The following is a 24,329-nucleotide window of genomic DNA, read 5'->3' as shown; positions in this document are numbered from 1 at the left end:
GCTGAGTTCGGCCACAGTCATTTTGTGTGTGTGTGTGTGTGTGTGTGTGTGTGTGTGCAGTAATCTTTGATCCCTCTAGTTTTTTGATCGGTCCAGATCAAAAACTTCTTCCATTCCACGGTTACTTATTTGGTGGAATATTGACGATTCTTCTTCTTGTTTTCTTCGTGCAGCATTTCTTCATCCAGTGACATCATCAGATGTTTTTTGTGTTTATTCATTTGCACAAAAGAATCACCACACACACACACACACACACACACACACACACACACACACACACACACACACAGACTCACGACTGTAAACAGAGGAATCCTCTTATGTAATACTGTTTGATTATTTCTGGTTAAGTGGGAGGAAAACCAAACAAGGACCTTTTTATTCCAACAGTTTTGTCTCACGCGGACTCGACCCGACCCCGACCCCGTCTCGGGTGCCAGGTCTGTGGCTCTAAACCGGGGGAGGGGGGGGGGACTCTGCCGGTTGTGGGTTTTTTGCTCGGTCAGCACTTTACGCGCCCTTAAAAATCTCTTTAATTTGCACGAAACAAGAGGGAACGACCCCGAGTTGAGTCCTGAAAGTTTTGTTTCTTCCCCGCATCGTCTCTCTCCTCCGTCTCTCTCCTCTGTCTCTCTCCTCCGTCTCTCTCCTCCGTCTCTCTCCTCTGTCTCTCTCCTCCGTCTCTCTCCTCCGTCTCTCTCCTCCGTCTCTCTCCTCCGTCTCTCTCCTCCGTCTCTCTCCTCTGTCTCTCTCCTCCGTCTCTCTCCTCCGTCTCTCTCTTCCGTCTCTCTCCTCCGTCTCTCTCCTCTGTCTCTCTCCTCTGTCTCTCTCCTCATGTGTGGTTATAGTAAAGCCTGTTATGTGTGTGTGTGTGTGTGTGGTTTTGGCCTATTATCTCAGCTCAGCTGATGTGTTTAACAGCAGTGGATTGTGGGACTGCCGGGAGGATTTAGCCCCAGAACGACCCCGGCTTCAAAGACGAGGCCCCGCACCTGCCGAGGGCTCTCGGCGAATGACAACGTTTTATTTATGTATTTATTGATGAAACCACGACATGCATCCATCAGGAATATCCATCGATCGGTGTCGGAAGACGGGAGCGATCGTGCATCCTCTGCGTCGGCGCAGTCCCGCTTTATATTCGCACGTCGTCACAACTCGAGTAAACACGAGCGAAAGAAAGCCGAAAGAAACGAGCCTTGCGCAAGGGCGCTGTGACATCAGAGCGCAGCAGCAGAAGTATTTCATTATCTGCGGTCCAGGGCGGAAACAATTTGTTTTAAAATGGAAAAAGGGAGGCTGAGCCAAGATCTCGACGAGGATCTTCGTCTGTTTGTTTCAGTTTTTTTTTTAAAGTTGACTCATGACGATGACGCTCCATCTGGAGTTTATGGGACGCTTTTGTTGAGGAGAACATCAGAAAGATGGAGGGTTCCTTCTTTTCAACCAGTTTTCAACAACCACAGGAATACTCGTCTTTTACTCCCCTTTTCACTTATTTATGTCTCGTATATATACTGTATATAACTGAGTGTTTGTCAAGGCTCAGGGAACCCCTGCAGGAGTGTTTAGTTAATTAGACAATTCAAGTGATTTGTTTAATACCCTACTAGTATACTTTTTCATGATATTCTAATATTTAGAGATAGGATATTTGAGTTTTGTATATATATGTGTGTGTATGTGTATACACTACCGTTCAAAAGTTTGGGGTCATCCAGACAATTTCGTGTCTTCCATGAAAACTCACTTTTATTTAACAAATGAATTGAAAATTGAATAGAAAATATAGTCAAGACATTGACAAGGTTATAAATAATGATTAATATTTGAAGTATTAATTTTGTTCTTCAAACTTCAAGCTCAAAGGAAGGCCAGTTGTATAGCTTATATCACCAGCATAACTGTTTTCAGCTGTGCTAACATAATTGCACAAGGGTTTTCTAATCAGACATTAGTCTTCTAAGGCGATTAGCAAACACAATGTACCATTAGAACACTGGAGTGATCGTTGATGGAAATGGGCCTCTATACACCTCTGGAGATATTTAATTAGAAACCAGACGTTTCCACCTAGAATAGTCATTTACCACATTAACAATGTATAGTGTGTATTTTTGATTAATGTTATCTTTATTGAAAAAACAGTGCTTTTCTTTGAAAAATAAAGACATTTCTAAGTGACCCCAAACTTTTGAACGGTAGTATATATAGAGAGACGGACGGATTAGGTTGGTGTTTCGAAGTTAACCGGGCTCAGAAAAAAAACTGCTTCACGATGAACAGTCTCCGTCATCTTCTCATATTTAAAGCTCTCTTACGGCCGGCGAGACGCCCCCCCCCACCCCACCCGCCGGGCACCCCCAAAATCTCCCAAATCCCCCCCTCTCCGACCCCTTAATCCGTAATCCCAGCTCCTCGGCGTTCAATACATTACCGTATTATTCCTCTAATCCAGGGAGCGGCTCTTTGCATGACTCAACGAGCCGAGCCTCGGATGAAGTAATCGACCCGGAGGTCGAGGACGCGGCCAATCACGCCTCCGTGTCCGTCACATGATGCAGAGGGACTCGCGAGGTCGTGGCGTGTCCGTGGACCGCCGTTGTTTTGAAGCAAGAGGCTGGATACATTATACAGTATGAGATATGAGTGAATAAACATAATTCTTTATTTTTTGTAAATGTTCAACCCCTCGATGGCTGCTGCATCCTCTGACGTCGTGGTTTCTGCAGGATCAGCATTTTATTTTTTCTTTACTGCCGGCTGCACGGATTACAAAAAATTTAATCTCATGTAAAATGTGATTTACACAAGAATATCAATTAATCTGCCTTGAAATCATTGAGAAAACAGGCTCTAAATCAACAGGTTTCCATATAATCCACCCATGGTTGTCATCAATGGCTCAAAGGAACTATTATCTCATTCTGAATAATTTTAATGGCACCAAGTTGTGTCTGTGTCAAAATATCACTTCCTGTTTTCACCCCCAAAGCACCCAAATGATGTGAACTGTCGTTCCAAAACTATCCTCCAAATAAAAGACAAAGAATAATAACAGAAGTGACAAATGTATGTGAATCAACAACATTGAGGAAATACAAAAGTTAACATGAAGCTGATTGGAGAGAGAGAAGCACCCGAGCTGATCGATAAAAACTGTTTGTCTGCTTTTCCAAGTGAAGACGTTTCCACCTCATTAAAGTTCTCTCACCGCTGTGTTGATGAGAGGAGAAACAATATTTGTATTCTCATGCATCTGCAAACAGATTTCTCAGAAATAGTGATAGATGTTATATTGTTATAAATATACCATATATATATAATGAGAATATACTGATTCCTTGTCGCTCTATTTCTATTAATAAACTGTATTTTCTTTGTGTTTGTAGGAAATGTTGTCGGCACCAACGTCACGGAGCCGGACAGCGTGGCCAACGTCACCTCCCTGCTTAGCGAGGAGGAGGGCCCTGTCGCGGTCATCGCCGCGGTAACCGGGATGAGCAGCTCGGCCGGTCCCGCCACCGCGGCCCCCGAGCCGCCGGCGGCGGCGGCGGGCCCGACCCCCCGCGCCAGCGAGGAGGACGAGCAGAGCAGCGGCATGTTCGGCGACGCGACGGTTCGCCCGTTGGAGGAAGCGGGCGTGGCGGCCCCGCCCCAGCTGAGCCCCGACTCGGCCGAGACGGAGCACCTGCTGCCCGGCGGCGAGGTCGCGCAGAGCGAGGAGGAGGTGGTGGCGGAGGAGGAGGAAGAGGAGGAGCGTTCGCCGCACACCGACCCGCCGTGGATCCACGCCGAGGACACGGCCGTCTTTGACATGGACGACCTCTTCACCGCCGCCGCCGCCGCCGCCGCCGCTCAGCCCACCGCCGCCACCAACCCCGCCTCCCCCGACGTCCTCCACGTGGACTTCTTCGACCCCTCTTCTCGGGGCCGTGGCCTCGACCTGGCCCCGCCCTCTCCTTCATCGCTGGCCCACGAGCTGCAGGGAGGCGACTCGACCTCCTGGGCGATGCCGGGCAGCTACGACTACCTCACCCCTTACGAGGACGGCGCGTCCCCCACCGCCGACGAGTTCACCTACAGCACCACGACGGACGCCCACGAGAGCGACGACGACCTCCGCCTCTCCGCCGGGTCTCGACCCAAGCCTCGGGCCCCGGGCCCCGACGTCGGACCTCCGGCACCGAAGGGCCCCGCGGCGGCTCCTCCTCCTCCTCCTCCCGCGGCGGCCTCGCCGGTGGACGGGTCGGACGGGATGGGCGGGTGCCGCGCGGGGTTCCAGGTGGGGAACGGAAGTTGCCGCTCGCCATGCGACACGCTGCCCAACTTCTGCTTCAACGGGGGCCAGTGTTACCTGATGGAGGGCATGGGGGTCTTCTGCAGGTAGGACGCAACACAAACACCCAGAATGCATTGCACGTCCTCCAAGTTGCACTTATCTATCTAAATCTGACTAAAAAATATCCTCCTCCCTCATCAAGCGACTTCTCATTGGTCCGATTCACCAAAAACGTCAAATTAAAGATATTCGGGCGAGAGGAATGTATACCTGTAGCTCACAGCGAACTCACTTATCTCCATGACAACACGACGCTAACCTATCACCCAAAGCATGATGGGAACTGGAGGATCAAAACGGCACATGTCCTCATGCCAACAGTCTCACAGCGGCTATTAAAATAGTTATAGTTATAGATTTTTGTTGTTGATTTTTTAGGGAAAAACTTTACGGTTGTGTTTAAAATAACTCCGCTCAGTAAAAACAAAGATGAATAAAGATAAAGCCAAAGAAAAACTTTGTAAATGTTTTCCAAACTTTTTACAAACCGAAGCCCTGCAGCTACGTCGGGCGTCATGGGGGTCGTGTAATCAACGGTAATCATATTCTGCAGCATCGGCGAAGGGTCCTAGGAGCAGCCAGACGCCAGTATGCAAAGTAAAAATAAGTCACGTCACCCGATGCGCGAGGAGCTGGAGTTATTGTCGTTGTGTTCTCCGCTCCGCTGCTCGGGAACATGCGGAAGAGCTCGAGAAACCAGATTGTTATCGCTCTTTAACGAGAGAGTTTTACGAGGACGTGTTCTGAGGCCGCGGCCTCGGTCGTGCTCCGTTTGGACTCGATGTTCCCCGTTGTTCTGCAAACCGTACACACGGACGCACGTTACGAGAGAGAGCGACGCGACCAGGGTTGGGTACCGAAAACCGGCGCCAATATGGCAAGTCTTGACAACAACAACAACAACAACAACGTTTCTGTCTACAGCGGCCATTTTGTACTGATGCTAAACATCCATACAGGAGAAACTCTACAAGAGGCATGAAGATCAACACAATGAAAAAAGAAGCACGTTTTAACGGCAGTTTTATTAAATGACAATGTTTTCATTTTTGTGCACGTTTCCATCCCATAATCACAGGTTTCACATCTCACACGTCCCCGTAATCAGGAAGGGATGAAACCACCAATCAGTGAGAGGAGACTTCCAATTAGCCAACAGCTGCACAGATTGACATGCAAATGTAAGCGCGGTGGCCCACACACACACACACACACACACACACACTCTCTCTCTCTCACAAACACACACACACACACACACACACTTCTAGACAGCCCAGATGTATTAGTAAACAGTGCCACAGACATTTATGATCCTGTGACCTCCTGAAGCTTCAAGGTCACAGGATGCAGCATCACGACTCAACCTCCCACCGACCCCGTGAAACTACCCCCCCCCTCCCCGTCTCCATCATGTGCATATTCAAACCTGACTACTATATTAGTTTGAATGTTCACCTCATTCACGTGGAAAGAGAATCCTTCAATAATGTGTGTTTTATATAGAATTTCCAGTGAACTTTTCTGTTTCCAAAAGTCTTATTTACAAAATGCCCACACACACACACACACACACAGCACAATAACTCTTGCTAAATGGACACCATGATCCAGATATTTAGGGCAGATTTTGGGCCTCAGTCAGCAGATCTTAGCTGTGATGAAGCTCCTGAGAGTGAATCATGAGGCTGAAGAGAGGCTGAGAGGCAATGTGGGTCAATGGAGCGCTGGCACAGACGAGTATGTGTGTGTGTGTGTGTGCACCTGTTTTAAGATATGTGTGTTTGTCTTAAAGGACTCAGCGAGTAGAGTTTTTTATAATATTTCATATTTTACTGTTAACAACAACGAAACGGTCATTAACGATGTTTACTTTCATTAGAAATGTAAAAAAAATTAAACAATTTCTTTTTGCACACATTTTAATGTTTTATCTTCGAAATGATATATTTAACACTTCGTTAGCGGTCGATATTTTGTTTGTAAACGGTCAAGCGGTTAATAGATGGTTTATAAATAGATTCACACGATATCTTATGAAAAGTTAACACTCTTGTTTTTGCATGTTTCGATTTCAGCTCTCGAAACGCAATATTTTCAAAATAAACTTCCGTCTTCGCAGGAAAACGACTTGGCCCGGGTTCAGGCGACTCCTTTCTTTTGACCTCCGACCTCCGTGGAGCGCGTCACTCTTTTATCATCCTCCTTCGCGACTACACGGAACACGTAGGAGTGGATTTCGTTGGACGTATTAGAATCACCGTATGATAATGAACGTAATCGTTCACATCTATGATGCAATATATCGTTTATTCACTAATAATGTCACATTACACAAGCAGAGGATAAAACAACATCATTAGCATGGCTAAATATATGTAAACATGATTAATGATCATTTCAATACCTGTAAAATCACCATTTATTATTGGATGTTATTTTAAAGAGACAAAAAACACCTTTTTTTTAACCGCTCTTATTTTGTGATTTTTAATTGTTGAACTTTCATTGACACCGGCGTATTTATTTCACGAAGCTATCTTCGTGCCTCCCCCCCCCCCCCCCCCGCCGACTAATGGTATCTGAAGGGGTTAACGTCGTAAATCGCCTCCTCCTCCTCCTCCTCCTCCCCTGCAGGACGAGGGGAACACATTCGGAGAAAACAGATGAGAAAACGGGGACGAGTGTGTCTGAAAAGAGAGGCCCAGAGACCAGGTTGTCAGATATTGAGAGATAAAGAAAGTAAAACAACAGAGAAACAAAAGAGCACGAAGCTGTCAACAGGAAATAAAAGAAAGAGAGAAAAGAGTTCGGCGTGGAAGAGAAACCGAGCGAGAGAATGAGTCAGAACCTTAAAACGCTTGCCAGCATGGAAACGGCCCGGGAGAGCCAGGTCCAGTGTACTGGTGTGTGTGTGTGTGTGTGTGTGTGTCCTGCAGCTTGATGTAATTAAGGGAAGCTTTGAGCACTAACTGCAGTTTATATCCATTTTAGATTTCATGACCACATCATGGAAACACATTTATGTAAGAACTTGCATACACACATATATATACACACAAAACACACACACGTCGGATTATGTGTGTATTGGGATCAGTTCCAATTCAAAGAGGTCGTGGAATCGGTCCAGAGGTCAAACACACAGATTTACGACCGTGGAGGAGGTTTCGGGACAAAAGACATGCACGCACACACACACACACACACACACACACACACACACACACACACACACACACACACACACACACACACACACACAGTCTGTTTTTGCCAAAGGTAGTCCAGTCTGACGTAATGTATTCAATTGTTGTCACGCACATACACTCGCACAAATTAGTTCAACTTGCTTTAGAAATATTGAGTTCACTGCACACACACACACACACACACATGTACACGCACACACACACACACACACACACGTAAACAAAGAGATAATTCTTTTAATAGATCTTTATGTGGGCGGGGCTTCAAAGCTCTTCTGGACCAGCTCACTCTTTGTCCTAGTCAAATTCCTCTAAATGTTTTTAACGCTCTTATTTTGAAAGAGCCGGTTTAATCGACATATACAAAAGGGAGTGGCGAGCTTAAAGCGGCAGCTTTCCATTCCATAACAATAATTTACCATTACATTAGAATCACCTGCCATTTGGATTTGTACATTTATTTAATCACAATAATGTTTGTGTGGATTTTATTTCTAGATTTATTTAAGGCCAGAACTGCACCACAAACGAGAGCCAATCCTCTTATTTTGAAGGATTCCAATCAAATGGACAGATTTCGTTTTGATCGACCCACGAAAATATTATCTTTGTCCACCTAACTTTAATCTAATCAACCAAATCTGTTCCGATGTACAAACTGACTCTTTAAATTCTATTTTCCCGGCTGAAGGTCGTTGGCCACATCGGGAATAACCGGGAATTAGAGCTCGTGGTTTATGGTGTTGTTAGTTCTCTCGGGGGACGCGGGGTTTATTTTAATAGACGAATGCAGCGGTTTCCGCTCGTCTACAGACAAACGGTCATTTTCAAAATAAACCTCCGTCCTTACAGGAAGTAGCGAGAAAAGATTATGAGAAAATTAATTAGTTTAAGTTTAGGCGACGAAACTAGTGAAATAGGTTTTGGGGGGAAAAGTTTGTGGCTTGAGTTAAATTAACTTAACTTGTTTTTGACGGTAGTGGATAAGAGATCTAAAGCTTTTTTTATTTGCTGAACAATTTAAATTGATTAAAATGTAACGTAGTCTAACTTCCGGCAGCATTATTGACTGCAGAGAAATCTGTATATTCAGTTTCCAACTGACTGGCGTCTTAAATTGGCCTTTTCATCAGCCCCATTACTCTTCATCAATACCAGCAGGGGGTCTTATTAGAGGGCCACAGCCCCACCTGCTCCTCTAAGTCTAATTAAAGACTCCCTTCCATCCCCCCCCCCTCTTCCTCTCCCCGGCGGGTTTCCTCTAATCAGGTAAATACTGAAAGGATTTGTCAGCTTTTTTGTCTCGTGGCTAATTCCGGTTTATTCCTGCCGGGCTGCGACACGCGATACGTGCCGGCTGCGGCGATGGAGATAATGATGGAAGAAAAGAAAAAACTCTGCGGTGGGACACAATGGGAAGGCCTGTTGGACATGCGGGAGGTTTCATAGAGGAGAGGGGGGGGGGGGAGCGACGCTCTCAGCCAGACGGTCGGAGGGGATTTCGTCCCCAAAAGAGGAGGGAAATCCTTCAAGCTGTTTTCCTCTCGTGACTTTGTTCCTAAATCGTAAAAGATAAGGCCAAAGTTATTCTGGGTTTTGTTTTTTATTATTATTGTCCGACAAAAAAAAGACCAGAACCCAAAAATTGTTTTTACCAACCGCAACTCTTTGACTATTTTCAGCTGCGGATGAATAATATAAACGACCCGGTGTCGTGACAGTCAAGGCTATCAGCAGGAAGACATCTGCTCGGGAAACCTCAGGCTCAAAGAGATGAATCTAATATATCAGGCGTTGGATGCTTGTTTGTGCAATATTAGAGAGAAAAAGAGAGAGAGAGAGAGAGAAGGAGAAGAAGAAGAAAATTTGTTGCACAAACTGAAAGGAGAGACACAATTCAGCTGGAGGCGCTGTGCAAAAGTGCAGCAAGGAGGAAAAGATGGGGAGGTGAACAAGGAAAGAGATGACGAGAGGGAGGGAGGGAGGGAGGGAGAGAGGGAGAGGAAGAAAAGAAATTGGAGCTACAGCCGCGACCGTGTCCCCGTGGACGGCTGAGGACGAGGACGCGTCGGGCCGGGTTGCCACGACGACCGGTGCATCCTCGCTCGCCTCTTTTATTTATTCTCTTTTCATTCCTCCCTCCATCTCCCACTTACATAAACCTCTCCTTCGCACAGGAGGTTGATGCATCGAAGTCTCCTTGAAAATGTGATATCGGGCATCAACCATCTCTCTCTCTCTCTCTCTCTCTCTCTCTCTGTGCCTCCATCTCTCTCTCTCTCTCTCTCTGTTTTTCTCACATGTGCCCACACTCAAAATGTCTCCCGGCTCGTTGCGAGAAATTTCTCGTCAGCTGGACAAATATTAAAAATTTTAAAAAGGCGTGAAGGATTGAAGTGAAGGAGACGAGAAGAGGAGCCCGTGTAGCACGCGAGGACGCATCCCCGTCCACTTGACGCTGCCTCCTCGCTGTGTTCTGGCACCGCGTCCCAAAATAGAGGGCAGGGGAACAATTCATTGCTTTGTCATTTGTTATGATCTGCAGATGTTTCTTTTTATATAAAAATGTTGTAAAAATATATATAACAAGTTTATCACTGGAGCTCAGCAAAGGCGAAGATTTTCCCAGGGGGGAGGGGGGGGATGTGTGTGTTAAATTACTCAAACACAAAATCTATTAAATATTTTGTCCTGGTTCTTCGAGGGTCTCGTTTGAGCGGTCGGAAATAGATTTGCACGTTCCGAACGCCAAACGCTCCGAACACAACGCCATCTGCCTCCGTGTCCCCGGGAGGACGCCGTACTCTAACCAGCGGATGGCCGGCTGTGTGTGCGTGTGTGTAGGTGTGTGTGTGTGTGTGTGTGTGTGTGTGTGTGTGTGTGTGTGTGTGTGTGTGTGTGTGTGTGTGTGTGTGTGTATGTGTGTGCGCATGTGTGTGTGTGTGTGTGTGTGTGTGTGCATCCACATATGTGCCTATAATTTACATCCCCACATGCACACCCATTTGCATTGTGTAAGATCTTATGTCATGTATGATGATGTTTGACTGAGTGTGTGTGTGTGAGTGTGTGAGTGTGTGTGTGTGTGTGTGTTGGTGTTCCTTGAAAAAGCCCCCCGGGTTCTTTTTCTTTTCTCTCCCCATTTTCACGTTCTATTCCCGGTCTCACAACACGCCGCCGCCCCCTTTGAGACGCTCTCCTGCGGCGGCCGAGAACAACGAGGACCGATTACGTCACATGTTGTGAAACATTTAACGTTTGGGGATTTTTGAAGACTTGCACACCAAAGTGATTTTGATATAATCCGGAGCAGAGAGGAGATCCTGCATGTTGAGCGCGTGGAGGCCGCCGGCACCTTGAAGACGGAGACATGGGAAACGAGTCGTCTGGTTTTAATCAACTCAACATTTATTCTTTTGTTTTGTTTTTCTTTCTGCTCAATTTCACACCTCCCATTTTCCATCCTCTTCTTCTTCTTCCTTGTCTTCTTCTTCTTTTTCTTCCTTGTCTTCTTCTTCTTCTTCCTTGTCTTCTTCTTCTTCTTCCTTGTCTTCTTCTTCTTCTTCTTCTTCTTCCTTGTCTTCTTCTTCTTCTTCTTCTTCGTCTTCTTCTTCTTCTTCTTCCTAGTCTTCTTCTTCGTCTTCTTCCTTGTCTTCTTCTTCTTTTTCTTCCTTGTCTTCTTCTTCTTCTTCCTTGTCTTCTTCTTCTTTTTCTTCCTTGTCTTCTTCTTCTTTTCTTCCTTGTCTTCTTCTTCTTCTTCTTCCTTGTCTTCTTCTTCTTCTTCCTTGTCTTCTTCTTCTTCTTCCTTGTCTTCTTCTTCTTTTTATTCCTTGTCTTCTTCTTCTTTTTCTTCCTTGTCTTCTTCTTCTTCCTTGTCTTCTTCTTCTTTTTCTTCCTTGTCTTCTTCTTCTTCTTCCTTGTCTTCTTCTTCTTTTTCTTCCTTGTCTTCTTCTTCTTTTTCTTCCTTGTCTTCTTCTTCTTCTTCTTCCTTGTCTTCTTCTTCTTTTTCTTCCTTGTCTTCTTCTTCTTCTTCTTCCTTGTCTTCTTCTTCTTCTTTTTCTTCCTTGTCTTCTTCTTCTTCTTCCTTGTCTTCTTCTTCTTTTTCTTCCTTGTCTTCTTCTTCTTTTTCTTCCTTGTCTTCTTCTTCTTCTTCTTCCTTGTCTTCTTCTTCTTTTTATTCCTTGTCTTCTTCTTCTTCTTTCTTCCTTGTCTTCTTCTTTTTTTTCCTTGTCTTCTTCTTCTTCCTTGTCTTCTTCTTTTTCTTCCTTGTCTTCTTCTTCCTCGTCTTCTTCCTCTTCCCCTTCTTACTTGTCTTCTTCTTCTTCCTCGTCTTGTTCTTCTTCTTCTCCCTCGTCTTCTTCCTTGTTTTCTTCTTTTTCCATGTCTTCGTCTTATTCCTCATCTTCTTCCTCTTTTTCTTCTTCCTCATCTTCTTCTTGTTCCTCATCTTCTTCTTCTTCCTCATCTACTTCCTAATCTCCTTCCTCTTCTTCTTACTCATCTTCTTGTTCCTCGTCTTCTTCTTCTTCCTCATCTCCTTCTTAATCTTCTTACTCATCTTCATCTTCTTCTTGCTCGTCTTCTCCTCCTCCACCACCTCCTCCTCCTCCTCCCCCTCCTCCTCCTCCTGCAGATGTAACACCCAGGACTACATCTGGCACAAGGGCGCGCGCTGCGAGTCGGTGGTGACGGAGTTCCAGGTGATGTGTCTGGCCGTGGGCGCCTCGGCTCTGGTGGTGCTGCTGCTCTTCATGATCGTCGTCTGCTTCGCCAAGAAGCTCCATGTGCTCAAGACGGAGAACAATAAGCTGCGCAAGCGCAGGTGAGTCTGGGCCGAGTCGAGCTCTGCATCTATTGAAGGGGACTTTTATTCTCTCCCGTTCACACCGAAAAAGCAAGATATACGGTTATTTTGTCATAGTTTAAGGGATGAATCTTCGGCTCTTACTCCCTAGTTTAGGTCATGTCTTTCTTTCCCACGAAGTAGCACGTTATTCATCAAAGAAATACTCAAAGTGAGACTCGATGTGTCCCGCAGGTAGTGGATTCATTTTTGGGGGTTTTAAAAGATACGTCGGCAATTCTACAGAGGGGAAAGTATCCAGTAGTTTACGAGCATCCCAATTTTTATTAAAACAAAAAAATAAGTATTTATTTTTATATATTTTCACGGGTTGGGAATCACTGCTCTACTACGGCATGTCAGTTTGCTCTGTATTTATTTTGTAGTCGTGTGTATTCCTGCAAATCCTCCCTCGAGCAGCTTTAAATTCAAAATTATTTATATTTAATCTCCAATAAATCTGTGTTCCTATTTGATACGTGCGAACATTAGGGAAAAGGTGTAACTACAATGTCCTTTATTTTAATTTTGATTATTGGCTCCATGATACTCACTAGCTTAATGTTCGCAAATTACTTAATCAGCTTAATTTACGAAGCAACTGACGTCCAATCCACGCGACATATTGTCGCTAAGGTTAGCTGAGGTTAAAGTCAGCTAGTTGGCCTTGAATTTCTCTTGCAATCGTTATTTATACACATTTAATTAATCTTGATACATAAATTAGTACCATAGATCGCGTTAGCTGGTTAGTCTTAACATTAAAGAGCAAGCTAACTGTAGCTAGCTGTAGCTTAGCTACGCCGCATGGTTAGCCTAGCGGATGAAGTAGGGGGAGGGGGATGGACAACAAAGAAACGAGATAGAAACAGTCTGAGTGAGGAAGAGGGGATAGGAGGGATCTGTGGAAGACAATGGAGGAATGCAGGAGGAGACGAGGAAGGAGGGAGGGAGGGAGGGAGGGAGAGCTGATGGCGAGCAGCTGGCAGAAAATCAGTTGACGGAACAGATTAAGGGGAGAGGAAGAAACGTCAGGAAAGGGGTCCGCTGAGATGTTTCAGATGCATTCAAGGTCCTTGTTGTTGATGATTTGATGAAGTGATTCCACGCAGGACCTTAAAAGGCCTCCAGATCCCTCTCGAGACAATGTTCCTCATCGCCGACACGGTTCAGGAGAATCCTTTAAGCAAAGTATGAAATCCTCCAAAATATTTAATTTTCTCTCCACCTGCACTTTCGACTCTAAATATAAAAAGTAAGGCACGAAAATCTGCACACAAAAAAATCCAATTGCATAAAGGTTGTCTAACGCACACGGATCATTTAGTTTAATGAGATACCTGGAGCTTGACATTGGATTAAAATATCACTCTTCCTCTGCGCTCTGCCACCTTCTGATCGACACCCAGTTGCTGTGCTGCATTAATGAGTTTTGGGGATTATTACAATTTGTAATACAAATAATCACATTTTGAGATTTTGAGTCGATATCAGGTAATTATTCTTAATTAACTTGTTTTTAAGAAATGTGTCTTATCGGTCTCAAAAAATAGACACACATGATGATATGAGATGGAGATATTATGCAGAGTAAAATGTTGAGGTGAAAACTTAATCCTGAAGAAAATTCATTTAATGAATTGTCATGTGTTTGATATTTTAATTCTATCAAATGTTTTTTTGTCAGAAAGTGCAGGAACCTTGACTCGTGAACCTTTTGAAGAACCATGAAAATCCCTCATTTGTGTGTGTGTGTGTGTGTGTGGATGGTGGCGAGGAAAAGCAGTGCAGTCAGTAGCAGAAATTGGAGGGAAAAAAGGAGAAAAGGATGATGTCATTGGTACTCCGGATCCAGCTGAAAGTAGGGCAGTCTGAACAGGAGGGGGGGAGGAGGGAGGGAGAGAGGGAGAAACAGGGGGAGGTGGAGTTGACCTACATACAGCTGTGTGACCTGAGGGGTGTGTGTGTGTGTGTGTGCGTGCGTGTGTGTGTGTGTGTGTGTGTGATTGTGTGCGTAGCGGCAGCAGGGTGCAGCATAAAAGAGACGACACGGCCTCATCAAGTGGTCGGCTAAGAGAAATCCGAATGGAGAAATGAGGAGGGTGACAGATGAGAGGGCATAAAAAAAGGAGGGCAGGATGAAACGGGGGAGGAGGGGGGAGTGAGGGAGAAACTGTTGCAGGAGGGGAGAGGCAGAAAGTGAAAGAAAGAGAGAGAGAGAGAGAGAGGAACAAGAGGGTCGTTGCAGAGGGAAGAATTCTCAGCGTGACACATTCTGAGGACGGTGTGTGTGTGTGTGTGTGTGTGTGTGTGTGTGTGTGTGTGTGTGTGTGTGTGTGTGTGTGTGTGTGTGTGTGTGTGTGTGTGTGTGTGTGTGTGTGAATACATGAGACTCCCACACACCCCCATCTGCTGCGGTTAATCGCAGTCGCAGAGTTTCTCTGCTGCAGTCGCAATCAAACACGCTGGTCAGAGAGGAGAGAGGAGAGGATAGGGGAGAGGAGAGGAGAGAGGAGAGGAGAGAGGAGAGTGGAGAGGAGAGAGGAGAGGAGAGTGGAGAGGAGAGGAGAGGAGAGAGGAGAGGAGAGGAGAGAGGAGAGGAGGGAGGAGAGAGAGAGAGGAGAGAGGAGAGAGGAGAGGAGAGGAGAGAGGAGAGAGGAGAGAGGAGGAGAGGAGAGGAGAGAGGAGAGGAGGGAGAGGAGAGAGAGAGGAGAGAGGAGAGAGGAGAGGAGAGGAGAGGAGAGGAGAGAGGAGAGGAGAGAATAGGGGAGAGGAGAGTGGAGAGGAGAGTGGAGAGAGGAGAGAGGAGAGTGAAGAGGAGAGGAGAGAGTGCAGAGGAGAGGAGAGAGGAGAGAGGAGAGAGGAGAGAGAGAGAGAGAGGAGAGAGGAGAGGAGAGGAGAGAGGAGAGGAGAGGAGAGGAGAGAGAGAGAGGAGAGAGGAGAGAGAGAGGAGAGGAGAGGAGAGGAGAGAATAGGGGAGAGGAGAGAGGAGATAGGAGAGGAGAGGAGAGAGGAGAGGTGGGAAAAAAACAATGAATGGAGGTTTCCATCTTTTGAATGCAGAGACCAGTCAATCACCTTGTAGCCCCGCCCCTAAATCATCCCCTGCTTTATTCAATTCAATTCAGTTTATTTGTAGAGCCCAATTTCACAAATTACTAATTTGTCTCGGAGTGCTTTACAATCTGTACACATAGACATCCCTGCCCCAAAACCTCACATCGGACCAGGAAAAACTCCCAAATAACCCTTCAGGGGGAAAAAGAGAAGAAACCTTCAGGAGAGCAACAGAGGAGGATCCCTCTCCAGGATGGACAGAACAATAGATGTAATGTGACCAGAAGGACAGATTTAGAGTTAAAATACATTCAATGAATATGACAGAGTGGATGAATAGTTCATAGTAGGCATATTCCACGATGGAGACCTCCACGATCCATCAGGCAGATGGCGGTAGAGAGGCGGAGTGGGCGGAGTCTCAACAGTGGGCGGAGTCTCAACAGGACAGTGGCGTCGTCGGTAGCAGGAATTCCACGACCCAGACCTCGATGATCCATCAGGCAGATAGGATCTATGCCGTCTCATAGGGTCCGATTATGGTCTATTTGAATCTAAATTACCATAGTGTACGAAATGATGACATCATGCTCTATTGAAGAATGTATATAGACTTCTATACAACCAGAGGAGTCGCCCCCTGGTGGTCAGGAGAGAGAATGCAGCTTCAACACATGAAGCATTGACTTCTATACAACCAGAGGAGTGGCCCCCTGGTGTCTCCGTGTCACAGCAGGATGGGCGTGAGTGAAACGTGAGTTTAAAGTCTCAGGTTTAAGTAAGTTTAGTCTCTCTGGAGGACCAGGAAACCCAAATCTGCCGCTGGTTTGATCCTCAGTTTGTTGCATCACAGATAAAATGTTTATTTTCTAACTTCTGTAACTAATGCTGCTTCTTTGCTTTTTTTTTCTTTTCTCCCCTCCCCCTTCTTTTTTTTCTTTTGTCCAATTCCCTGTCGACAATGTGATCTTTTCCCCTAAATTTGTCCTTTCTCTTGCTCCGTTTGCTCCATCTTTTCTCCTTCTCTCTCCTCGTGAATCACCTCCTGTGTGATGTCATTTACGTGGCTCCGCCTTCCCTTTCCTCCCCTTGGATTCACTCTTATCATCTTTTCTGATACTCTTGTGCGTGATCCCTCCTCTTGTCCAATTCCCTGTTATTCTCTTCTTCCCGTGTTATCTCTGTACTTCACATTTCTTTCTTCCCTCTCTCTCTATTTCCAAAACGTATCTCTTCCTCTTAATTTCTCCACATCTCTATATCCTCCACCCCCCCCTCAAACAATCTCTTTCTCCCTTTCCTTCAAACTCTTTTTTGTGACCCCCAAATCATATTGTACATTCCTCCCATCCCTTCACCCCCTCCTCCTCTCTTATCCTCCGTCACCCAGCAGTAAGTACCGGCCTTCCTCGGAGCAGCACAATGATAATTTCTCGCTGTCCACCATCGCTGAGGGCTCCCACCCAAATGTAAGGAAACTGTGCGACACCCCTCCTAACGTCCCTCATGCCCGTGCATTGGCTTACTATGATAACATTATCTGTCAGGTAACGTGGTTCTCGCCTCTCTCTCACCCCTTTTTTTCTGCATCCCCCTCCCTCCTCCCGCTCCAAACCCTGCACGATGCCCCATGACTCCCCCTCTAACACACCCTCCCACCCTCCAAATGCATGGGCATGGGTATTCTCAGACACTCCTAGGTGTGTGAAGCTAAGGAGTACAGGGGGGTCCGGGGGGCTTCCAAGTGCGACCAAGGATGGGGGGGGGGGAGTTTTTTCTCGAATGGCTAAAAAACAAATCCGAGGGGATGAGAAAGAAAATAATTACAGTGTGCACGAACAATTATATTTTATCAATTTCGACTGTTTTTTTATTCCGTCAGAGAACTTTTTAAAGCCATAAATCTTTAAATACTTTCATATATTTTATCGGGATAGTCCAAATCACTGCATACGAGCCAATTTGCTACAAATCATGCTTATAAATATAAATACATACATCAGCTAGAGGTTAAATTGAGCAATTCTGGATGGTTCTCACAGAGAAAAACTCCCACAATCCTTTGCTGCGACCCCCCCGCCACCACCACCCGGTCTCTTTCTAACCTGCTCTCTCTCTCTGATCACCTCTTGCATCCTGTGTCACACGGCGTTCCCGATCCGTCGTTGACACGCGCCTGCCGGTGGTCACGTCAGCCGCTACAAGCTGTGCTTTGCTATTTTTTTTGCAAATCTGGACTTTTATGACTGAATGTCTGCTTTACCTGTTCATCCTGTTTATCCTGACATGGGGGGGGGGGGGGGGAGAGAGAACTGCCATGATTGGTCGAAACAATTGTAAATTCTGTCTTCTAGGGGGGAGGGGGGGGGGAGGATTGGGGCCACACACAGGTAAGCTAACGGTGTGGGATATTTTTGAGAAACGGTCAGGGGGTTATCAGGATAAACATCTGAGATGCAACCCCCCCTCCTCCCCTTCCCCCTCTCCCATTCCCCCCCTCCTCCCCTCCCCGAGGCGGCCTGCAGGTGGCAGCACTGAGCCGACAGGGCGCATGGGTAGATAGTAGCGGCTACGCTGTCATGGGGGGGTTGGGGGTGGGGGGGTGTTGTCACAGTGTTTTTTAGGATGCGGTACCACCCTCTAACAACTCCATCAGTAGCTCAACCGGTCGTTTCTCTGTAACTCTCATCCTGTTTCAACCGTTTGACATTTTCATTACTTTTAGAGGCCTCGCTCTCTCATTGTAACCGCTCCCTCGAAAAAATACATGTTCACGACTCTGAGAGACAAGAAATCATTGAAAGTCATTAAAAATCCATCATCACCTCCTAACAACAATATAAAAACAACAACTTCCTAACTCCACGTGTCACTTCCCTCCAGCCCGCCTCCTCCCACCGGACTGAATAGTAATGTTCAACACTTTTGGTTTGTTCTCAGCACACCTGAAGGTTCCCTGGTCAAGTTATGCACACTGTTATTCTCAGTGTGTCGTAAAATCCATTTCAAAGGTCAACATTGATCCTCTGAGCAACTTAAGTTCGGCTCTCGTCCTCTATGTTTACCGCTTCATGTCAATCCTCCAGTCTGCTCATACTGAGAGGATGAATCTGGACCTCCGGCATCTGTAACAAAGCGGTCCATCAAAAAGTAAAATGTGTAAAAGTTCTGAAGAGTTTCCACCTTTTCTACGGACGACCACGTCAGAGATGAACCACCTCACACACACTTAGCTGAACCTCAATGGATTGGAGAGGGATTCAGTGTTGATGAGCAGATTGATGAGGCCTCAGAACAAAAAAGGATTTACGACTACTATTCAGCCCGGGTTCACTTCCTAACACCTGTTACAACTCACTTCAGACAGAAACCAATCCACCCGCCAATAAATCAATAACCTCAGTTCACCTCCGAACTCATAACCCGCCTGAATCACAGCCCCAGAGAGTCTGTGAGAGGAGCATCACGTCTGAGAGGAAGTCTGGTTTCTCCAACACTCTCTCTCTCTCGTCTATTGTATCTGTCTGCTTCTACCTCTTCCTGTACACCTCTTCTTTCTCGCTTCTCAAATTCTCTGCATCGTCTTCCACTCGTCTTCTTTCTCTCTCGGTCCACTTCGATCAGTCTCTTCCTCTGTCTCCCTCTCTCTCCCTCTCTGTCTTTCCCTCTCTCTTTCTCTCTCTCTCCGTCCACTTCGATCAGTCTCTCCCTCTCTCCTCCTCTCTGTCTCCCTCTTTCTCTCTCTCTCTCCATATCTCCCTCACTCTATCCCCTCCTCTCTCTCTCCCTCTCTTCCTCTTCCCCTCTCTATCTCCTCCTCTCTTTCTTTTTATCTCTCACTCTCTCTCCCCCTCCCTCTCCCACTCTCACTCTCTCTCTCTTTTTATTCCCCGCTCTGTTTTTCTCTCTCACTCTCCCCCTCTCTCTTTTTATCTGTCACTCTCTCCCCTCTGTCTTTTTCTCTCCCCCCTCTCTCCCCTCTCCCTCCCTCTCCCCCCCCTCTCTCTTTCTGCCTGTCTTTCTCTGAGGATGCCTTGTATGGTTTTGAGGAGTATAACCCTTTGCCCCATCCCCCTCCCCTCAGAAAACCATGAGCAGATACACCTGGGAGTGTAAGACCAAAGAGGAGTCCGACTGTGAGGTAAGACCAAAATCCCAAATGTCAGTTAGCCCCCCCCCCCCCCTTCTCTCACCTATACCCAAACAGCTCTCTCATTGTTACTGTGGCCCTGTCAATCACCACCTGACTCCTACCCCTCCCACCAAAAAAATGGAAAAACATATCAAAAGTCAGGAGACATCACACACACACACACACACACACACACCAGTCGATTCTGAACAGCAACCCTGCAGTTACAGACCACGGTGTGTTTCATCCGCTGTGGTGGAGTGAACCCTCAACCCTCGAGCATCCCTCCGAGTCTGTTTTCCTCTGCATCAAAACAACGCAAACTAAACGGACTCGTGTTCCGTCGATCCTAAATAAATTCTACACGCCAAGTGAATTGACCGGGCGGCGCCGGCCCGGGGCTTTCCAAGACGATTTAATTTTCCATCGACTGAATCTGCTCTCGGACCGACTCTGCTCAGCGAGACTGAATTTGCCAAAAAGCTGCCGACAGGAAGTAGAATTATACATTAAATCGTCCCTTTTAATTATGAATAAAAACAGGTTCCCATGGTTCTTCGTGTTTTTCGTGAGAACAGAACGTTACGGACCCGACAAGAGCGATTACATTTCCTAAAAGTTGCTCTCAGTCTTTTCTGAGCACTTAACAGAGATCACAGTGTGACATTCAGTGTGTGAGGAAGACTTTCCAGAGGAGCAAGTTTTAGAGTATTCAGAGGAGGGATCATTACAATAATACTCGTTTATATTATCTGGAAACAGACGAATGCCGTGCTGCATAAATCCTGCCCCCCTCGCCTCCTCGCCTCCTCGTCTCCTCTGCCCTTCCACTTGAAGACAAACACGCACACGAGATGCAAACATACAAATGTAGACGCGTGCTGCGTATAGACTCGGAGAAAAGAGCCAGTGAGTAAACACAAACAAATCACAAACCAGTGTGTAAACACACGCGTGGAGAGAGCAGCGCAGGCCGGCTGTCTTCAACACACACACACACACACACACACACACACACACACACACACACACACACGCACGCCCCGGCCAATACAAATATTTTAACAGGAAGTGTATCCACCCGACTGAAGCTAACAGACACGCTGGTGCACTGACTCTAAAATAATGTAAATTATAACCACATTTAATCAGCTGCAAGGAGAATACCGATTCATATTATATTTATTAAGCCAATTATATTAAATAATGAAGTATATTTTCTCTTCTGGTATGAATCCAAAAAGCTTCTGTTGATTAAGTATTCCACTAAAGCAAAAACCCCCGCTCTCCCCCGCCCACTAAAATAGACCAAAGGACACTAGGAACTGTCCATGTGCCTCCATCATCATCATCATCATCATCGTCAAAAATCTGTTTTTTTAAATCTCTGTTCCTACTCCCCCTTCCACAAATTGACACCCGCTCTAAAGTCCTCGTAACTCTGTGCCTCCCACACACCGCCCGCCCCCCCCCCCCCCCCACCTACCCTCCACCCATGCACAACGATGAAAATCCAACAAACGACAACAACAACAAAACATTTTCCAGTTTCACGCTGACGGGAGGACAGAGGGGCCCTACCCCGTAACCATGGAAGTGACGAATCCACACGTCCTGCCCGAAGTTACTATCTAGGCCGGCAGCCAGCGGGTAAATGCTCTTCCTTCCTGAAAGTGCCTTTTTGAATTTCCAACGCCGAAAAAAAAACATTCAATTTGGGTGTGTTTGTTAATGGCAAAGGCCTCAGGGTGTGTGTGTGTGTGTGAGAGTGTGTGTGTGTGTGTGTGTGTGTGTGTGTGTGTGTGTGTGCCGGGCGCCCCAGGTTGCCTCGGGTCGATGGTGCCGTGCAATATTAATGGGGATAAGAGGCTGGAAAATAAAACGAGCTGAAACGGACCCCGCGATCAATTCCTTCCCTCTGACCTTAATTAAATTCAGATGGATTGGATTGAGCTCTTTAAAAAGAAGAAGAAAAACACGTTGCTTTTTTAAAAATACATGTACTCCCCTCCCCGTCCCTTTCCCTCCCCCTTCAGCGACTGCTTGGGTATGTATGACGGTGGTACCCGGGGTGGAGAGTTTATTTCTCTCTTTGTTTTTGTTTGTTTTTGGGAAGATGCATTGGATGAGGAGACGAGGAGACGAGACGAGGAGTCCTGCATGAGCGATCATTACCCTATGGGAGGGTCTGGCATGTGGATGTGCATGTGCTTCCCTGGGTTGCCTGAAAGAGGAGGGTTTGGGTGTGTGTGTGTGTGGGGGGGGGGGGGGGTCGCTCATGCAGCTCACCTCACTGTCTCCTCAACCCAACGTAACATTCCAGTCGAGCATGAAACCGCCGAAGAGGCGTCTACTGACGCTGGTTTGGCTTCAAGCAACAAAGAGAAAGCTGCCACTTGATTGAGTTAAATATGTGATGGCATTACGGGAGTCTCTAAAGGATCACACCAGTGTTTTAACCCTTTTAGCACACTCACACAAATGAATGGAAACCAATAGCTACCTGCGTATGGATGATCTAATAACAGACGCGCTTATTTAAAACCGTGAAAGCGTGCATCGTAAATGGTTCACCGTCAAGTAAAAGGCGGCGTCATGTATGCAGCTTGTCGTAAATAGGATCATATGTAACCTGTTCTGCATGCCAGTGGGCGTGGCCGTGTTATCGGATCGCTGGTTACCGTAATATAATCCACGACGGTTATCTCCTCTGCACAAAAGTCAGAGAAAATAGGAAACATGGCGGCGTAGAACTAGCACGGATACACTGGTGTGGTCCTTTGAATGTTGGGATTGGACGTAAACTGCGAGCTGCAGAATAGTCTTAATGGGACTGAAAGGCTGTTTTTGCCTTTAACCAAGATGAACATAGTCATGAGCAAAACCATTGGGATGGTTGGCCAGAAAACCCAATGCACAGGACTTGAAGTAACGTTCTCCACCAATTGGCGGGTTCAAAGTTGCACCTGAAGATGAAAGTGTTGTTGTGGTTCTAACTGTACTCTCTGCCCTCCCCCTCCCCCGGGTAGGACGATCCTAATTCCCAGAACAAGCTGGAGGACCCGGTGAAGGCCCAGCCCAAGGAGGACGACTCTCTCAACATCCACAACTCCCTGACCCCCAAACACGAGAACCACAAGGTCCTGGGCGAGGACAACTCCTCGGAGGTAAACTCACTGCAGAACAACATGATGTGAAAACAAAATACAACAACCCCAACCGACAACACAACACTGAAAAACGACAAAAGGTGCGGCGGCAACGGGAGTCTCCCTAAACCCCTCCCTGCTCTCCGCCCACTGCCGGTTGAGCCTCACGGGTCAACCAACCAACCAGCCAAGAAACCAACCAACCAGCCAAGCAACCAACCTACCAACCAACCAGCCAAGCAACCAACCTACCAACCAACCAACCAACCAGTCAAGCAACCAACCTACTAACCAATCAACCTACCAATCAACCAGTCAAGCAACCAACCTACCAACCAACCAGCCAAGCAACCAACCTACCAACCAACCAGCCAAGCAACCAACCTACCAACCAACCAGTCAAGCAACCAACCTACTAACCAATCAACCTACCAATCAACCAGTCAAGCAACCAACCTACCAACCAACCAGCCAAGCAACCAACCTACCAACCAACCAGACAAGCAACCAACCTACCAACCAACCAGCCAAGAAACCAACCTACCAACCAACCAGCCAAGCAACCAACCTACCAACCAACCAGTCAAGCAACCAACCTACTAACCAATCAACCAGTCAAGCAACCAACCTACCAACCAGCCAAGCAACCAACCAAACAACCAGTCAAGCAACCAACCAACCAACCAACCAACCAACCAACCAACCTACCAACTAAATAGTCAAGCAAGCAAGCAACCAACATACCAACCTACCAACCAACCAACCAACCTGCCAACCAACCAACCAACCAACCTGCCAACCAGCCAAGCAACTAACTTACCAACCAACCAACCAGCCAACCTACCAACCAACCAGCCTGCCAACTTACCAGCCCACCAACACTGGTCTGCAACCGTCTCCAACATGGCAACACTGCCACCAAATGGCCTCGGGCTGCTGCAAAAATAAATAAATAAACGTACACCACCACCGCCACCGCCGCGACCACTACCCCCCGCCCCCCTCCTGAGCCTAGCCTCACCCCGCCGCCACCTTGCAACGTCCTCTAACATCCACTCACGCCCCTTTTCCCCTTGTTGCTGTCACTCTAATCCCTTATCCCTCTTACCTGCGCACACACACACACACACACACACATACAGTGAAAAGATGAAAACATAGACATGCGTATCTGTACACAAACACACACACACCCACACCCACACACACACACACACACACACACACACCTTCCCTTGCCTGCATTGGTGTATTTTGTAAAAAGAAAGAAATCATACAGAAGTTTAAAACGTACGTAAAACGTCATTGTAAAGAAAGAAAAAAAGAAAAGATAAAGCTACTGAGAGGTTTTGATGTTTGTCTGACTAATCCAGTGAGTATGTATAAATATTGGAGAAAAAAAATAATTCCTCGGATTGATTTACAAAAGAAGAAACACAATGTGTCTTGGTTTTCATTGATGTGATTTCTAATCCTTTGATGTACTTGTTTTCTTTTGTTGGGTTTTTTTTGTACTTTTTTGGGGACTTTGAACAGAGAATAAAACAAAACGAGATTCAGACAGTTGTTGAAATAAACCTTTTTAACATGA

General features: G+C 46.5%; 1 protein-coding gene across 8 annotated transcripts in view; it reads left to right on the top strand.

Moving 5' to 3' along the window:
* cspg5a (chondroitin sulfate proteoglycan 5a) overlaps positions 1-24,329 on the top strand; it is a 30,380-nt gene extending 6,051 nt beyond the window's left edge. The window contains exons 2-7 of one of the 8 annotated variants that reach the window (XM_056444928.1): positions 3,396-4,389; positions 12,191-12,379; positions 16,848-16,926; positions 19,542-19,598; positions 21,138-21,239; positions 22,619-22,708. In XM_056444928.1, the coding sequence (XP_056300903.1) occupies positions 3,396-4,389; positions 12,191-12,379; positions 16,848-16,926; positions 19,542-19,598; positions 21,138-21,224 (1,406 nt within the window). In that variant the 3' untranslated portion in view covers positions 21,225-21,239; positions 22,619-22,708. Of the gene's footprint in view, positions 1-3,395; positions 4,390-12,190; positions 12,380-16,847; positions 17,005-19,541; positions 19,599-21,137; positions 21,240-22,618 lie in introns of all 8 variants that reach the window. The other 7 variants (XM_056444925.1, XM_056444924.1, XM_056444927.1 and 4 more) reach the window with 7 other exon arrangements.

This window comes from Pseudoliparis swirei, chromosome 22 (genome assembly GCF_029220125.1).
Source record: "Pseudoliparis swirei isolate HS2019 ecotype Mariana Trench chromosome 22, NWPU_hadal_v1, whole genome shotgun sequence".
Taxonomy (NCBI): domain Eukaryota; kingdom Metazoa; phylum Chordata; class Actinopteri; order Perciformes; family Liparidae; genus Pseudoliparis; species Pseudoliparis swirei.
This window is presented reverse-complemented; position numbering and strand designations above follow the sequence as displayed.